The sequence below is a fragment of the Podarcis raffonei genome, chromosome 1 (genome assembly GCF_027172205.1).
Source record: "Podarcis raffonei isolate rPodRaf1 chromosome 1, rPodRaf1.pri, whole genome shotgun sequence".
In the NCBI taxonomy this organism is placed as follows: domain Eukaryota; kingdom Metazoa; phylum Chordata; class Lepidosauria; order Squamata; family Lacertidae; genus Podarcis; species Podarcis raffonei.
Window position 1 is genome coordinate 56,250,386 of NC_070602.1, and position 12,650 is coordinate 56,263,035.

Here is a 12,650-nt window from a genome sequence, read left to right on the forward strand (position 1 = left end):
TGGATGGAAAGAATGTTGAATTACACCTAAACTTGGCCAGAGATTATTATCCCAGGTCCCATAATGACAATCCCAGAACACCTAATTTAAGATACAATTGTAAGCCAAAAAGGAAATCCAATCCACTCTTTGCTGTTAATGTTAATTCTTTGTTGTCAGGCAATCAGGGCCACACAACTTTAGGCAACAAACATTACATCACAGTAGTGGTTTTGGTGCCATGGAATGTTTTTGCCTAAACAGCCAATATAGAACTTAGAAAAGGTGTTTGCAAGACACATGGTGCTTGCTGGGTCTTAGTTTCCTTTTCCAAAGATTTAACCAAAGACCACATGCATTTATTTGAAGAAAAAAAAGCAGAAAAGGCATTCTAAGTTCAAGCTGAAGTTCTGTCAGCTGCCCTGACAGAACGATCATTTTAGTGCAACATTGAATTCCTCCCTGAAGTATTATGATTATTTTAACCTCTCTTCCTGTTCTGAGGTGAAGTGAGGTTGCAACTAAAATGTTTTCAATTGAAACAAACAGAAATGACCCAATCAAAGTAGAAAGAAGTCAATCAAGTTTTGAATATTCACCAAATAGATTTCTTTCCTATGCTGTTTATAGTCTCTGTGGAAGACAAACCAAAGACAGAACAGAAAGAAATAACACAGAAAAATTGTGAAAATTGTTACTGTGTTTCTAAGAAGGAAGTGTGGAAATGAAGGCTGTTCTCACTTGGACCCAATGATAAGAGCCATAAACTTAGGTCCTCAGAGCAGAGACTAGGAGTGGCTCTAAGCCCCGTCCTTTGGCATAAGAGGGTGTCAAGAACATTCTGAGGATTGCAGTCTTGTGGAGAACAATACACAGAATTTATAGGAACAATGATGTTCACATAGGCAAGCATTACGACTGAAAGTCGCACGCACAACTTTGCTAATACTTACCAGACTACTTATGTATGATTGTGAAATTCTGCATAAATAAATTGCTCTCTGCATTTGGAGATTTTGAATTACTGTATGTTGTTTACAGGAGAGCACTGATCCACATTTCTTCTGTTTTTGTTGTGAAATCATGTGATTACACTATTTCATCCAGATCACTTTTTGCAGGTATTGCATCAGCAAGCTCATCTGCTTTTGCACATCATTAACCAGGAAAGTGAGTGGGAGGGGGAGATGCAAAGTGAAAAATATGGTAAACCTGTTCCAGAATTTTAGAAATTATGCGGGTTAAACTGAAACATGGGGCAAATTCAAGCCACAGAAAATATTCAAACAGACTGCATCTGCCCATGACAAATTTGGATAGAGCAAACGCAGATTTAATTGCCAGCCCAGCAATGAAATTTGCAGTGCCCTTCAAAAAGGTACTGTCTTCGTCAGCCTACAATAAATTGTACTGCCACCAAGCAAGAAGTGAACAGTCACTTCAGTTAGACAAACCAATAAGAAATATGGTAACACTGGTTGAATACTAATCCCTGAAATGCATTTGATTTTTACATGGCTGAGTCTTGCTATTCAAAATATGAAAGGTAGCAATCAAGTAGAGGACACTCACGGCATTCCTTCTCATCACTTTTGTCAAAGCAGTCTGGCAGCCCATCACATTGCCAGGCTCCTGGGATGCAACGTCCATTACTGCACATGAAGTTTCCAGGAATATTACATTCATTTGTGAAGTTATTCCAAGGCAACTGTTGACCTTCTGCAACAAGAAGATAAAATGCACAGTGTTTACATATGCAGAAACTGCTTTCACATCTAAAGCAATACTGCTGGCTCCCCTTTTCCATTAGTAGAGGGACCCACTGAATCAAAGGGCCTTCCATGAAAGGTACAGCAGTGCCTGCCTTAAAGAATACCATGTTTGGCCTTAGTTTTGGTCTCTGCCTTACAAGGGAGCCATCCATTATGATTATGATAGCTGAATAACTGAGTTATATATATATATATATTTTCAAAGGAAAGGGAATCACTATTCATTCACCTTAACATGAAAAGATCTCACAGGCTAAGATTTCTTTGCATTGGGAGAAGCTACAATTATTAAGGATGCAGTTCTATACATACATACATACATACATACATACCCACTAAAGTCAATGGGATTTACTACTGAGTATATATGTATAGGATTACACAGTCTACAAAGTACCCTCTCCAATCCATTTTATGACTCAAACTGCAGCCTAGAGCTTTTCCATCACACCTGCCCAATATCTTATTCCACTCCCCACTATTCACGCAGAAGAAGTGGTACAAAAGAGGGACCATTTTTTTTTCCAATTCATACAATTAGTTTATTTCTAAAGTTCTAAATTCCAGTTTGAAATTCTGATAATAGTAAAAATTGGTTCATCCACACTGATGGAATTTGCCAAGTTTTGTAACCTGTGTGTACAGTATTTGACAGAGACATTTTATTTTAACCCTAGTTAACTAAGAATTATTGGAGGAATAGTTGCATAAACAAACTTGGATCTTTATTTATATGTGATTTCCCAGCTCCAATCCCCAATATCTCTAGATAAGCAACTCTTAAGTGACTTGGCCTAAAGATATTACTAAATGAAACCCTCAAGACTGCTGTTAGTCAAAATGCATGCTAATGAGCATAGAGGATTGTGATATTGGAAAGAAAGTAAGTCTTCACTAAGGTATGCCATTTCCTATCTCAAAGTGAACCATTATCATCAGTTTCAGAAGGGACTCAGTGTTAACTTTGAAGCAAGTTCTGCAAATACGATTTCTAGTTTATAGTTGTTGATTTTATGGGGACATATATGTTTTAATACTTTGAATACCAGCATAAAACATGCAGAGGTAGCATCAGCAGTACAGAAATAGCATGTTTACTCAGGCAACTATCGTTGACCCTTTGATTTCTTAAGCAGTTTACATACCATGGAATACACATATAATACAAAAAGATCTCTTAAGATGAAAGGGTAAATCAAGGATTGGGCAACCTCATTTAAGAAATTCAGCAACATCTTTAATGTCTACACATGTTTAACATCTCCTCCCAATACTTCAAGCTGCTTTCATGTACCATTTGCTTTACATAGTAATAACACCATTTCCCATCTTATCATTATGGTTGAAAAGTACAAAATTATTTTGGCACAACTGCAAGTGTTTGGTCCCCATAGTGCTGCAGTAAACTGTATGCACACTATGATAGCTGACTGTATCTAAGTAGACATATTGAGCTCTGGGATCCCGTTCCCCCATGGTTTTCAGTGCTGAATAAATTGTATAATGCTTTTCTTGAACCTTAATTTTTATGAAGTAGTTAGTTGGAAAATCTCATGTAAATTTTTTTTTAATGCAGAACTTCAGAGAGTCCAGCATCATAATGGTGAGAAACAAAGATATTTTTAATAACATGTCTTTCCTTAAGAAAAAAGTTGAGTTTTTCCAAATTCTGATATAAATCTTAACTGTTTCAGTACTGATTTCATTCCATATCAGATGAAAGGCAACACAGTGCTGACCAGAAACTGTAATCAATGTTACTTTTGCCTTTGTCATTTTGATCATTGAAAGTTCAAACATTGCATCTTAAAACATCTTTATAAATAACTTGGATGAAGAAATTGAGGGGATGCTTATCAAATTTGCAGATGACAACAAACTGTAGAGGTAGGTAATGCCACAGAATTTATTAGCGCAAGCTAATAAAATGAATTTCAATAGGGACAAATGTAAGGTTCTGCACTTAGGCAAGATGAACCAGATGCACAAATATAGGGTGGGGGGCCCTTGGCTTACTAGCAGTACATGTGAAAAGGATCTGGGGACTTGGTGGTACACAAGCTTAACATGAGTCAACAGTGTGATGCAGCAGCAAAAAAGCTAACAATAGTTTAGGCTGCATCAACAGAGGTATAGTGTTAGTACTATAGTAATAGTACCACTATATTCTGCTTTAGTCAGACTACACCTGGAATACTGTGTCCAATTCTGGGCATCACCATTTAAGGATGTTGACAAGCTGGAAGATGTGCAGAGGAGGGCAACCAAGATGATCAAGGGTCTGGAAATGAAGCCTTATGAGGAACAGTTGAAGGAGCTGGGTATGTTTAGCCTGGAAAAGAGGAGACTTGAGAGGAGATATGATAGCCATCTTCAAATATCTTAAAGGCTGTCACATGGAAGAGGTAATAAGCTTGTTTTCTCCTGATCTGGAGAGTAGGAGAAGTCACAAGAAAGGAGATTTCAACTAAACATCAGGAAAAATTTTCTGACAGCTAAAGCTGTTCAACAGTGGAACATTCTCCCTCAGGAGGTTGTGGACTCTCCTCCCATGGAGGTTTTTAAGCAGAGGTTGGATGGCCATCTGTCATGGATGCTTTAGCTGAGATTCCTGTATTGTAGGAGGTTGGACTAGATGGCTCTTGGGGTCCTTCCCAATTCTACAATTCTATCACTTTATGATTCTATGAAAGTGCTAAATGCTTGTCGTATTTTACCTCAGGGATGGTTGCATGCCCCAGAGATTCTTTGTACCAAATTACGTAGATGCATTCTGAATGTGCTCTACCATCATGCTTTCATATTCTCTCTTTTATAAAAATTTCCAATAAAGAAATAAGAATAATTATTCCCCAAACTGACTGTGCCTGGTTTAATCCCACCAAACATGACATGGCTAGGCTTCACAGTTGGAGATTGTTGGTGAAATCCCCAGCCTCAGGTTTTAAGTATCTCCACAGCAGCTGTTGCTTCTGCTTGGGCAGAGACAAAAATAAATACAAAACTCACAGTCCTCTTTAATGGCTGAGAGAAAACAAGGAACATGTGCCAGTTGGGAAATAAAGTTTGTGTAGAAGCTGTGGGTGGCATCAAATCAATATAAAGTCCAACCCAAGCCAAAACAGATAGACAAGTCATGTTTTCTTGCTTATGTCAGAAACTAGCTCCATGTGGTTGCCTAAAAAGAGTGTTTCCAACACTAATGAGCATTAAAGAAAACATTTTACAGAAGGGCTTCATGTTATCCAGATAAAAAGTTATGACAAAGACAAGCAAGTAACACTAGGGGAGAAATATACTACATATTCATGACAGCTCCCTCAACTTTTTATTCATGCATTACTTGTGTCAGGCATTGTATTGACAGTGAAGCAGGGCCACTCTTTTAGCCCCACCTCAGGTATTTCCACCACACTCATGAGTTGTGTGTGATTACCTGCAGAGAAAATCAAATATGTGAATACCTATTCTCGTGTAGGGGCTCTGCACATCTGAATTTATCTGCAGACAACTGAATGTAACACACAGCTTTTGAGGAAAAGGCCCAGTGGCAGAGGAGGGGCTAAATGGATAGCCCAACTCTGCCGTCAACACAGATATGCCCCAGGAGACGCATTAGTAAGGCTTCAGAGAGGACATCCATAGGTAGGAAAGTCACTTGTCTGCCCTGCCTCTCTCTCCGAAAGAACATTTCTGACTAAACACCAGAGAAATAAAATATCTGCATAGCAAGCATTATGGGTAGCTGACACCACAGCATTAATAATACAATAAGAATAAGGGTGAGGATGTTTGGGCTACATCACTTCAGTGCTTGGGCAGTAGCCATATTTTTAGCCTGCATTCATATTAACACAAGTGAACAGCATTAGGCAACCTATAGGGAGCTATACAGCTGTACATATTACACTCTATCCCACTTCACTGGCAACAAGAGAATTAAAAGTAAAACTTATTCTCCAGGATGCAAACTGGCAACTTCACTTGTGCCCTTTGGAGGACTTAATTGCTAAGTAATGCTGGGGCCTAACGATCTGGAAGACACTTCTACATAAATCCTTGCTATGCGTGCTATAGTGCAAAGGGCAGGCATTTTGCAGAGAAGCTTCTCTTGATTGCAAACAGCAGATTCAGAGAAACCTATTTTTGTTATGCCACAGTAAAGTAAGAAAGAGTTTAAACTTCTTTGCCCAGCCCCCCATAACCTAGAGGCTAAAGATTCTGTGGGGCTGCTATTCACATCACAAAAACATATACATTAATTGTATTCATGCAATGGACTTCACATCAGCTTTATCTAAGAAAATAAGAAACAAAAAAACCTGAAACCTCAACAACTTTAAAAGCCATTGGTGCAGAGACACCAAAGGAAAGATAGAGGTTTAAAATTGCATAGGGTGGGAGTGCAGGACTGCACAGCAGTTAGGAGGCTACTCGCATTATATCTGGCACCGTGCCTCAGAAGAAACACTGTTCCATGTCCCTTGCTATGAATGAGATGGTAAGAGATGGAAACTACTAAAATCGATACCCCATTATTCACTAACTTGGTTTGGTCCTAGATTCAAATTTAACCTTTTCTTTATAAGTGCTCTTACACAAGATCAGACCTGCTGAATCAGGTATCTAGTCCAAAATCTTATTTCCCACAGAGGATAATTAAATTGCACTGGGAAGCTCAGAGGCACAGCTTGAAGGTTTCATCCCTCACCCACTAGTTCTCTCTGAAATTTCCATATAGCTTTTGATTAACAGCTTTTAGTAGACGTATACTCCATGAACCTTGTTTTAAAGCCATTTAAGCTAATGGCCATCACAAAATACTGGGGCAGTGAATTTCAGCATATGTATGCAAGCATGCAGGTGGCAAGAACTAACATAAAGACGTTCAATTGTCTAACTTTTCATATGAAAATGTCTAGCATGGCTAAGGAAACATGTTCTCTGTCTATGCAGCAGTTTACTTTTCCTGTTAAGTCTATCTGCGGCTAATTGTTCTCTTAGCAAACACAACTGCTAACATTTTTATTGGCAACCTGTGAGAGAGCCTGTGAGCAGCATTTACACAAACAGGAAGGAACACACAGCTCAGACACCACAAGAGAGTGCAATAGTAAACCCTAAAAGCTTCTCAATCTCTTAGGAGTTTCAAAACCAAAAGGTTTTGAATACCTACACTTTCACAATGAACTGCACTTAACTAACATATGAAACGCCCACCAGATCAGGCCAGTGGCCCATATAGCCCGTCAACCAGGTGCCTATGGACAGCCCACAAGTATTTCCCCCTCCTGTGGTTTCCAGTAACTGGAATTCAGAAGCATACCTCCAGCAGAGAGGGAACCAAATGTGGATCTGATTTCTTTTTATTTATTTAATTTCTTTTTATATTTATATCCCACCTATCCTCTAAGGAGCTCAATGTGGTGTAGATAGCTTTCTCTTCACCCCGTTTTATCCTTGGAACAACCCTGTATGGTAGGTTAGGCTGAGAGACTGTGACTGGCCCAAGGTCACCCCATGAGGTCAAGTGGAGACTAGATCTCTCAGGTCCTATATGACACTATAACCACTGCTGGTGGTTAGAGCAGGTTACAGAGGCAACTGGATGTCCTATGTAAGCTACTCTGAGCTTTCTGTAAGGAAGAGCAACGTGGACAAAATAAAATAAACTGGGAAGCAATTTGGAATAATTTCAGTCTTCAACTGCAGGCAGATGAAAAATATCTGGAGGCAAACCCCATCAAGTTCATATTAATTCAAATAAAGGAATAAAGAAGCAAACTAGCAAACCTGTGATAACTGTCTCCTAATTTATATACAATACAACATCACATGTGTATTGGGGAAGAAATTAAAAAATCTGGAATCTCTTCTTGGAGACCTGCTATAGCACAGTGACTAAGAGATGGAGATATAAATTAGCAAATTTCTAGTTTGAACTCACATTTTATAAGTTATTATTGGGCTATTTGGGGGGAAAACTCTACCTTAAGGTTTTTCTTTCCATTTGGTGTACTTGTACATGCCTCAATCTTACCCCAAGTTTGCCAGTGCTTCTATATTATATGCTGGGGTCTAGTTTTGGCTAAAGGTAAAGGTAAAGGGACCCCCTGACCATTAGGTTCAGTCACAGACGACTCTGGGGTTGCAGCGCTCATCTCACTTTATTGGCTGAGGGAGCCAGCGTACAGCTTCCGGGTCATGTGGCCAATATGACTAAGCCACTTCTGGTGAACCAGAGCAGTGCACGGAAACGCCATTTACCTTCCCGCTGGAGTGGTACCTATTTATCTACTTGCACTTTGACGTGCTTTCGAACTGCTAGGTTGGCAGGAGCAGAGTCCGAGCAACAGGAGCTCACCCCGTTGTGGGGATTCGAACCGCCAACCTTCTGATCGGCTCTGTGGTTTAACCCACAGCACCACCCATGTCCCCAAGTTTTGGCTACATAACCACAAATATGAGAAGACTCAAATTAATATTCAAATACAGATGCTGATGTGTATATCAGGAAAGTCCTATTAGCTAGGTATATTTTCATCTATGCATGCACATACACATCCCACTCTCCATTTTGTGTTAAGCAAATGCTTCTTCAAATTGAAATGGAAGTTTAAAACTGGTTAAGCACTGCTGAGCTGAAATTGTTGCAGGGCTGCAATCTGAAGCCATAAACCCATAAAAAGTAAGTGCATAGAAGTTGTGAAGCACAGTGCTCAAAGCACATTTGTCCCATAACTGATAAATGGTTCCAATAAGAAAAGAGGTACATTTTCTTTTAAAAATGCGTATCCCCATGATAAATGTAAGATGTATTATAAGATTCTTAACTAGAGAATGAACCATTAAGAGTCCAAAATTGCAAATTGAATCCTGAAAGACATTCAGCTACTCCCAGAAACACTCAGAAAAGCTTTTACCGACTCAGATCCTTATTAATATTCTACCCCTGCTTTTAATTCCTGTTTTAAAGCATTCACATTTTGCTGTGTAAATGCAGTTTTTATTGGCACTAATTAGCTGAAAGAACAATAAGAAAACAAAGCTGAACAGATAAAATAATGCAACTTATTTATGATGTTATGTACACAATCCAAAAGCTGCGGCTGTGATTTTGTGAAAGCATTGTGTCTTCTTGCATACTGATACCCTCAAGCTCCAGAGTAAAATCATCAATTTTACTGGGAGATACAAGAATTACTTAAAATCGAACTGGGTGGAAACCAAACCCTATAGCTATAATGTGACAGGTGTTAAGCGTTAACTAGAAGACTACACAAATAAAATGGATTGTACTTCAAGTGATCAAATCCACAGGCTCGCTTGTTCAAGAAAAACTGTTAGAATGTGAACTTTTGCCCACCAAGGCTCAAGTAATAAGGCTGTTAGTTTCCTGCTGCTGCTGCTGTTTTTACAATGCCACAAAAGTACTGTCAGTTTGTTTTTGGAATGCCACAAAATTGTTACTTCTAGTTTGTATTTATTTACGGCACCTAATTAGTGAGGTATTAAATTTTTGATTAAAAAAACTAAAGCAGACCTGTTTAGTAAACCATGGCTAAAGTTAACCAGTTTGTCTAGTTGAGACATAATTCTAAACTGCAATCATTTTGGGAGGCAGGGAAGGTTGTGAGCCCAAGACTTGCTGAGCTGCTTCTGTAATAATAGTTTAGTGTTATGTCAAACAAGGCTACTGAAATGATTTAGTGTCAGATGTAAATAGCCTGGTTTAAGGTACACCACTGATTTATGTTTCATCTGAATTAACAAATTATGGTTTACACTCTTCCTGCAAACCCCAATTAGAAACTAGAGTTTAATCCTGATTTGCAGAGTAAGTGCAGACAGTAGTTTGCATGTTCAGCTGAAATGCCAAGCAATAATTTTCCTAAACACAGGAGAGGAAGGGTGAAGTCTCCCTGCGCAATAGAATTATGGAGTGAAAGGAGAAATCTGAAACATGGATTGTCATCAGGGTTGAATCCCAGGGTTCCATTTATAACGTTTTACCTCAGTAGTTATCTCCCCTCCATGATTCCAGCTGGGGTCGACATAATGCAAACCATGGTTTGTGCTAACCACAGCCGAGAGCCCACACCATATTTTGAGCTTCCAGAAATATGATAGACAAATCATGGTTTAGAGGTGGTAATTGGCTTTCGATTCCCACATGCTCAGGATTAGCTTCAAAAGTTCACTGCTGTCATAGTTTAACAAACCATGGTTTCATGTTATGTGTAAATCACCTTAACTTTACAAAGAAAATAAATTAATAAATCAGTTCTGCTATCGAAATAGTTTAGCATATTTTATATAATAAGAGATCCTGAATAACTGGGAAGCAGATGTTTTATTTACTTTTGATATACTGTATGTACTTCTAAAAACTGATGCTGGCAGGTGCCATCTCAGAAGAGCCATTCCCCCTAGGCAATCTTAAAGATCTTCCTTCAAGACACACATTGATTACCTAAAAATAAAGTCAATATGCTTTTTGCTTCAGAACTGTTGCTTTACACTATACTGTAGTGGAGTTTGGAAGAAAAAAACCCCAAATCATCCTGTAAAGGGAATTGGGGGTTGCTCGTGCGTAAGGGGGCTGCTGCTCTAGGCAACGTTGTCTGGCTAAACCTTTCCCTGGCTGGACAGCCCTTTCTCCGTGGCTGTGTCAGTCACTGGCAGAATCCGTCAGTGGGCGGTTCCTGAACTTCTTCCAACATAAAAGCTCTTTGACGCCAAGTCTCCGCCTAGCCTCCCTGCGCGGAAGTCTTCTGCGCAGAGTGGGCGTGGCCAGCGGAGGTCCTGGGCTCTCCCCGCTGGTCTCTGTGGAAGAGTCTTGGAGCCATCTCTCCGAAGTCCTTCCCTGCTCCCCTTTCTTCCTGGTGTCACGCCAATTTCCTTCCCCAAAGGAAGTGTTCTCTCTCTCCCTGCTGGTCCCTTCTCCTGCATCGTTGGGGAGCCTTACCTCCACTTGGCTCCGATGGCAGTTCCCTGACACATCCTTTTTTAAAAAAAACAACAACAACCCCTTTTTAAAAACAATCTTTTTACTTTTATCCATCCTTTTCAGGGTGCACATAAACTAAGTCTGTCCAAGGTGGTGTGCAGAGATTTTGGAGTACCGTATCTTACACTTGTAACAGTCTTCCTCTTCTCTGGACTGGGTAAAATGTACTTAGCGAAGTTTATCAGTAATTAAAACAAGAAAGAAACTAATCTGTCAATTTCCTATATAGACAAAAGGTTCAGCAGCAGTAGTTATCAAAGAGGTTCTTAAAAAGTTCCACATATATAGGGAAGTTTTTAATGCTTGATGTTTTTATTATGTTTTTAGATGTGCTGTAAGCTGCCCAGAGTGATGGGAAACCCAGTCAGATGGGTGGGGTATAAATATTATTATTATTATTATTATTATTATTATTATTATTATTATTATTATTATTGCAGTTAAATCCTGCAAATTCTTCTCTGGTAAATAATTTGGACTTGCTAGTAATCAAATAGCCAAACTTGCCAATATAGCCCATAGGTCAGAGACTGTTCTGTGCTTCCTTGATTTTTGTTAACAGCTTCTGTTACAGTGGTACCTCAGGTTACATACACTTCAGGTTACAGACTCCACTAACCCAGAAATATTACCTTGGGTTAAGAACTTTGCTTCAGGATGAGAACATAAATCGTGCAGCAGCGGCGCAGCAGCAGCAGGAGGCCCCATTAGCTAAAGTGGTGCTTCAGGTTAAGAACAGTTTCAGGTTAAGAACGGACCTCCGGAACGAATTAAGTTCTTAACCCGAGGTACCACTGTATTTGTATGGACTCAAGAGGAAGTTGGAGAAAGAAGCTTGTTCACACACCTGTCATTTCATCTCACGCAGAAAAAGAAAATTCCATGCATTGTGATGCTCGGGAGAGATAGGCATTGAGGAATGGATACAACTGTTTGCATGTGGGGATTTGAATGAGAGTGAATACAGTTAGGGAACTATAAAAATGTCTTGGTTCTGTTTTTTCCATTTGTAAAGTCCACTTTCTCTTTTTGTTGATATATTTTATAAACTATTTTTGTATAAAATAAAGCACATTGATCACACTGATTGCCAACACTGCCCACACACTCCACCTGTGGTCCTCCCCTTAGTTTTGCCAAAGTTTCTTTCTCTCCTTCGGCTCCACACCACTGCTGCTGCTTGGGGGGAGGCAGAGAATGCAGACTTATTTTTCCAGTGTCCCATAGTAGCAACAGCAGGAGAGGGGGATGAAGAAGTGGTTCCACTACCCACTTGCCAGCAGGCGGCAATAGTGGGAGCATAGGAAGTCTTGCAAGGTCTGCCCAGCACCTACCAGCCTCTGTCCACCTCTGTTTAACTCCTCCTTGCTCCCCTCACCAAACACAGCCACTTACTCTCCTGAATTGCATTCCCCTCCTCTTACAGCTCGGCCAAACTCTGGCCCAGGCAAGCCACAGAGAAACAGGCAAGGCAAAGCAGCTCCTCAGCAACTGTCCTGCTCCACTGCCATTTCCCTACTCCTTGGCCTCCTGTGCCACAGAGGCCAAAATGGCAGTATCAATGTGAGGTGCACAGTGGCAGCAGAGCAGGACAGGTGTTGGGGAGCTGCCCTGGCCTGTCTTGACCATTCCTCTGCTGCTTGCCTGGGCTGCCAGCTCATTCACCTGCCAGCTGTTCTGTCATCACACTGCAGTTCACATGGTCTATCAGCTGCCACACAAACTGCAACATGACAACAGCCATACAATTTTATTATATAGTAAGAAAGGAATGCTGCAGCCTGGTATGAATAAATTTGAAGTCTAGACAAGGTGCCTCAACTGAAGGCAGTCCTTCTGAACAAGTGAATATCCATTACTCTCAGATTCATGAACTATTTTAAGAAGGG

At 40.0% G+C, this 12,650-nt stretch overlaps 1 protein-coding gene across 8 annotated transcripts in view; it reads right to left on the minus strand.

Moving 5' to 3' along the window:
- Window positions 1-12,650, minus strand: part of LDLRAD3 (low density lipoprotein receptor class A domain containing 3) — a 111,721-nt gene that overhangs the window by 79,748 nt on the left and 19,323 nt on the right. For 7 of the 8 annotated variants that reach the window (XR_008330388.1, XM_053387800.1, XM_053387787.1 and 4 more), the window contains exon 2: window positions 1,552-1,698. The exons of the other annotated variant lie outside the window; for it this stretch is intronic. Coding sequence is in view for 6 of the 7 variants with exons in the window: in XM_053387800.1 (XP_053243775.1) it covers window positions 1,552-1,698 (147 nt within the window). In the remaining variant the exon portion in view is untranslated. The remainder of the gene's footprint in view (window positions 1-1,551; window positions 1,699-12,650) is intronic. 8 annotated transcript variants of the gene reach the window in all.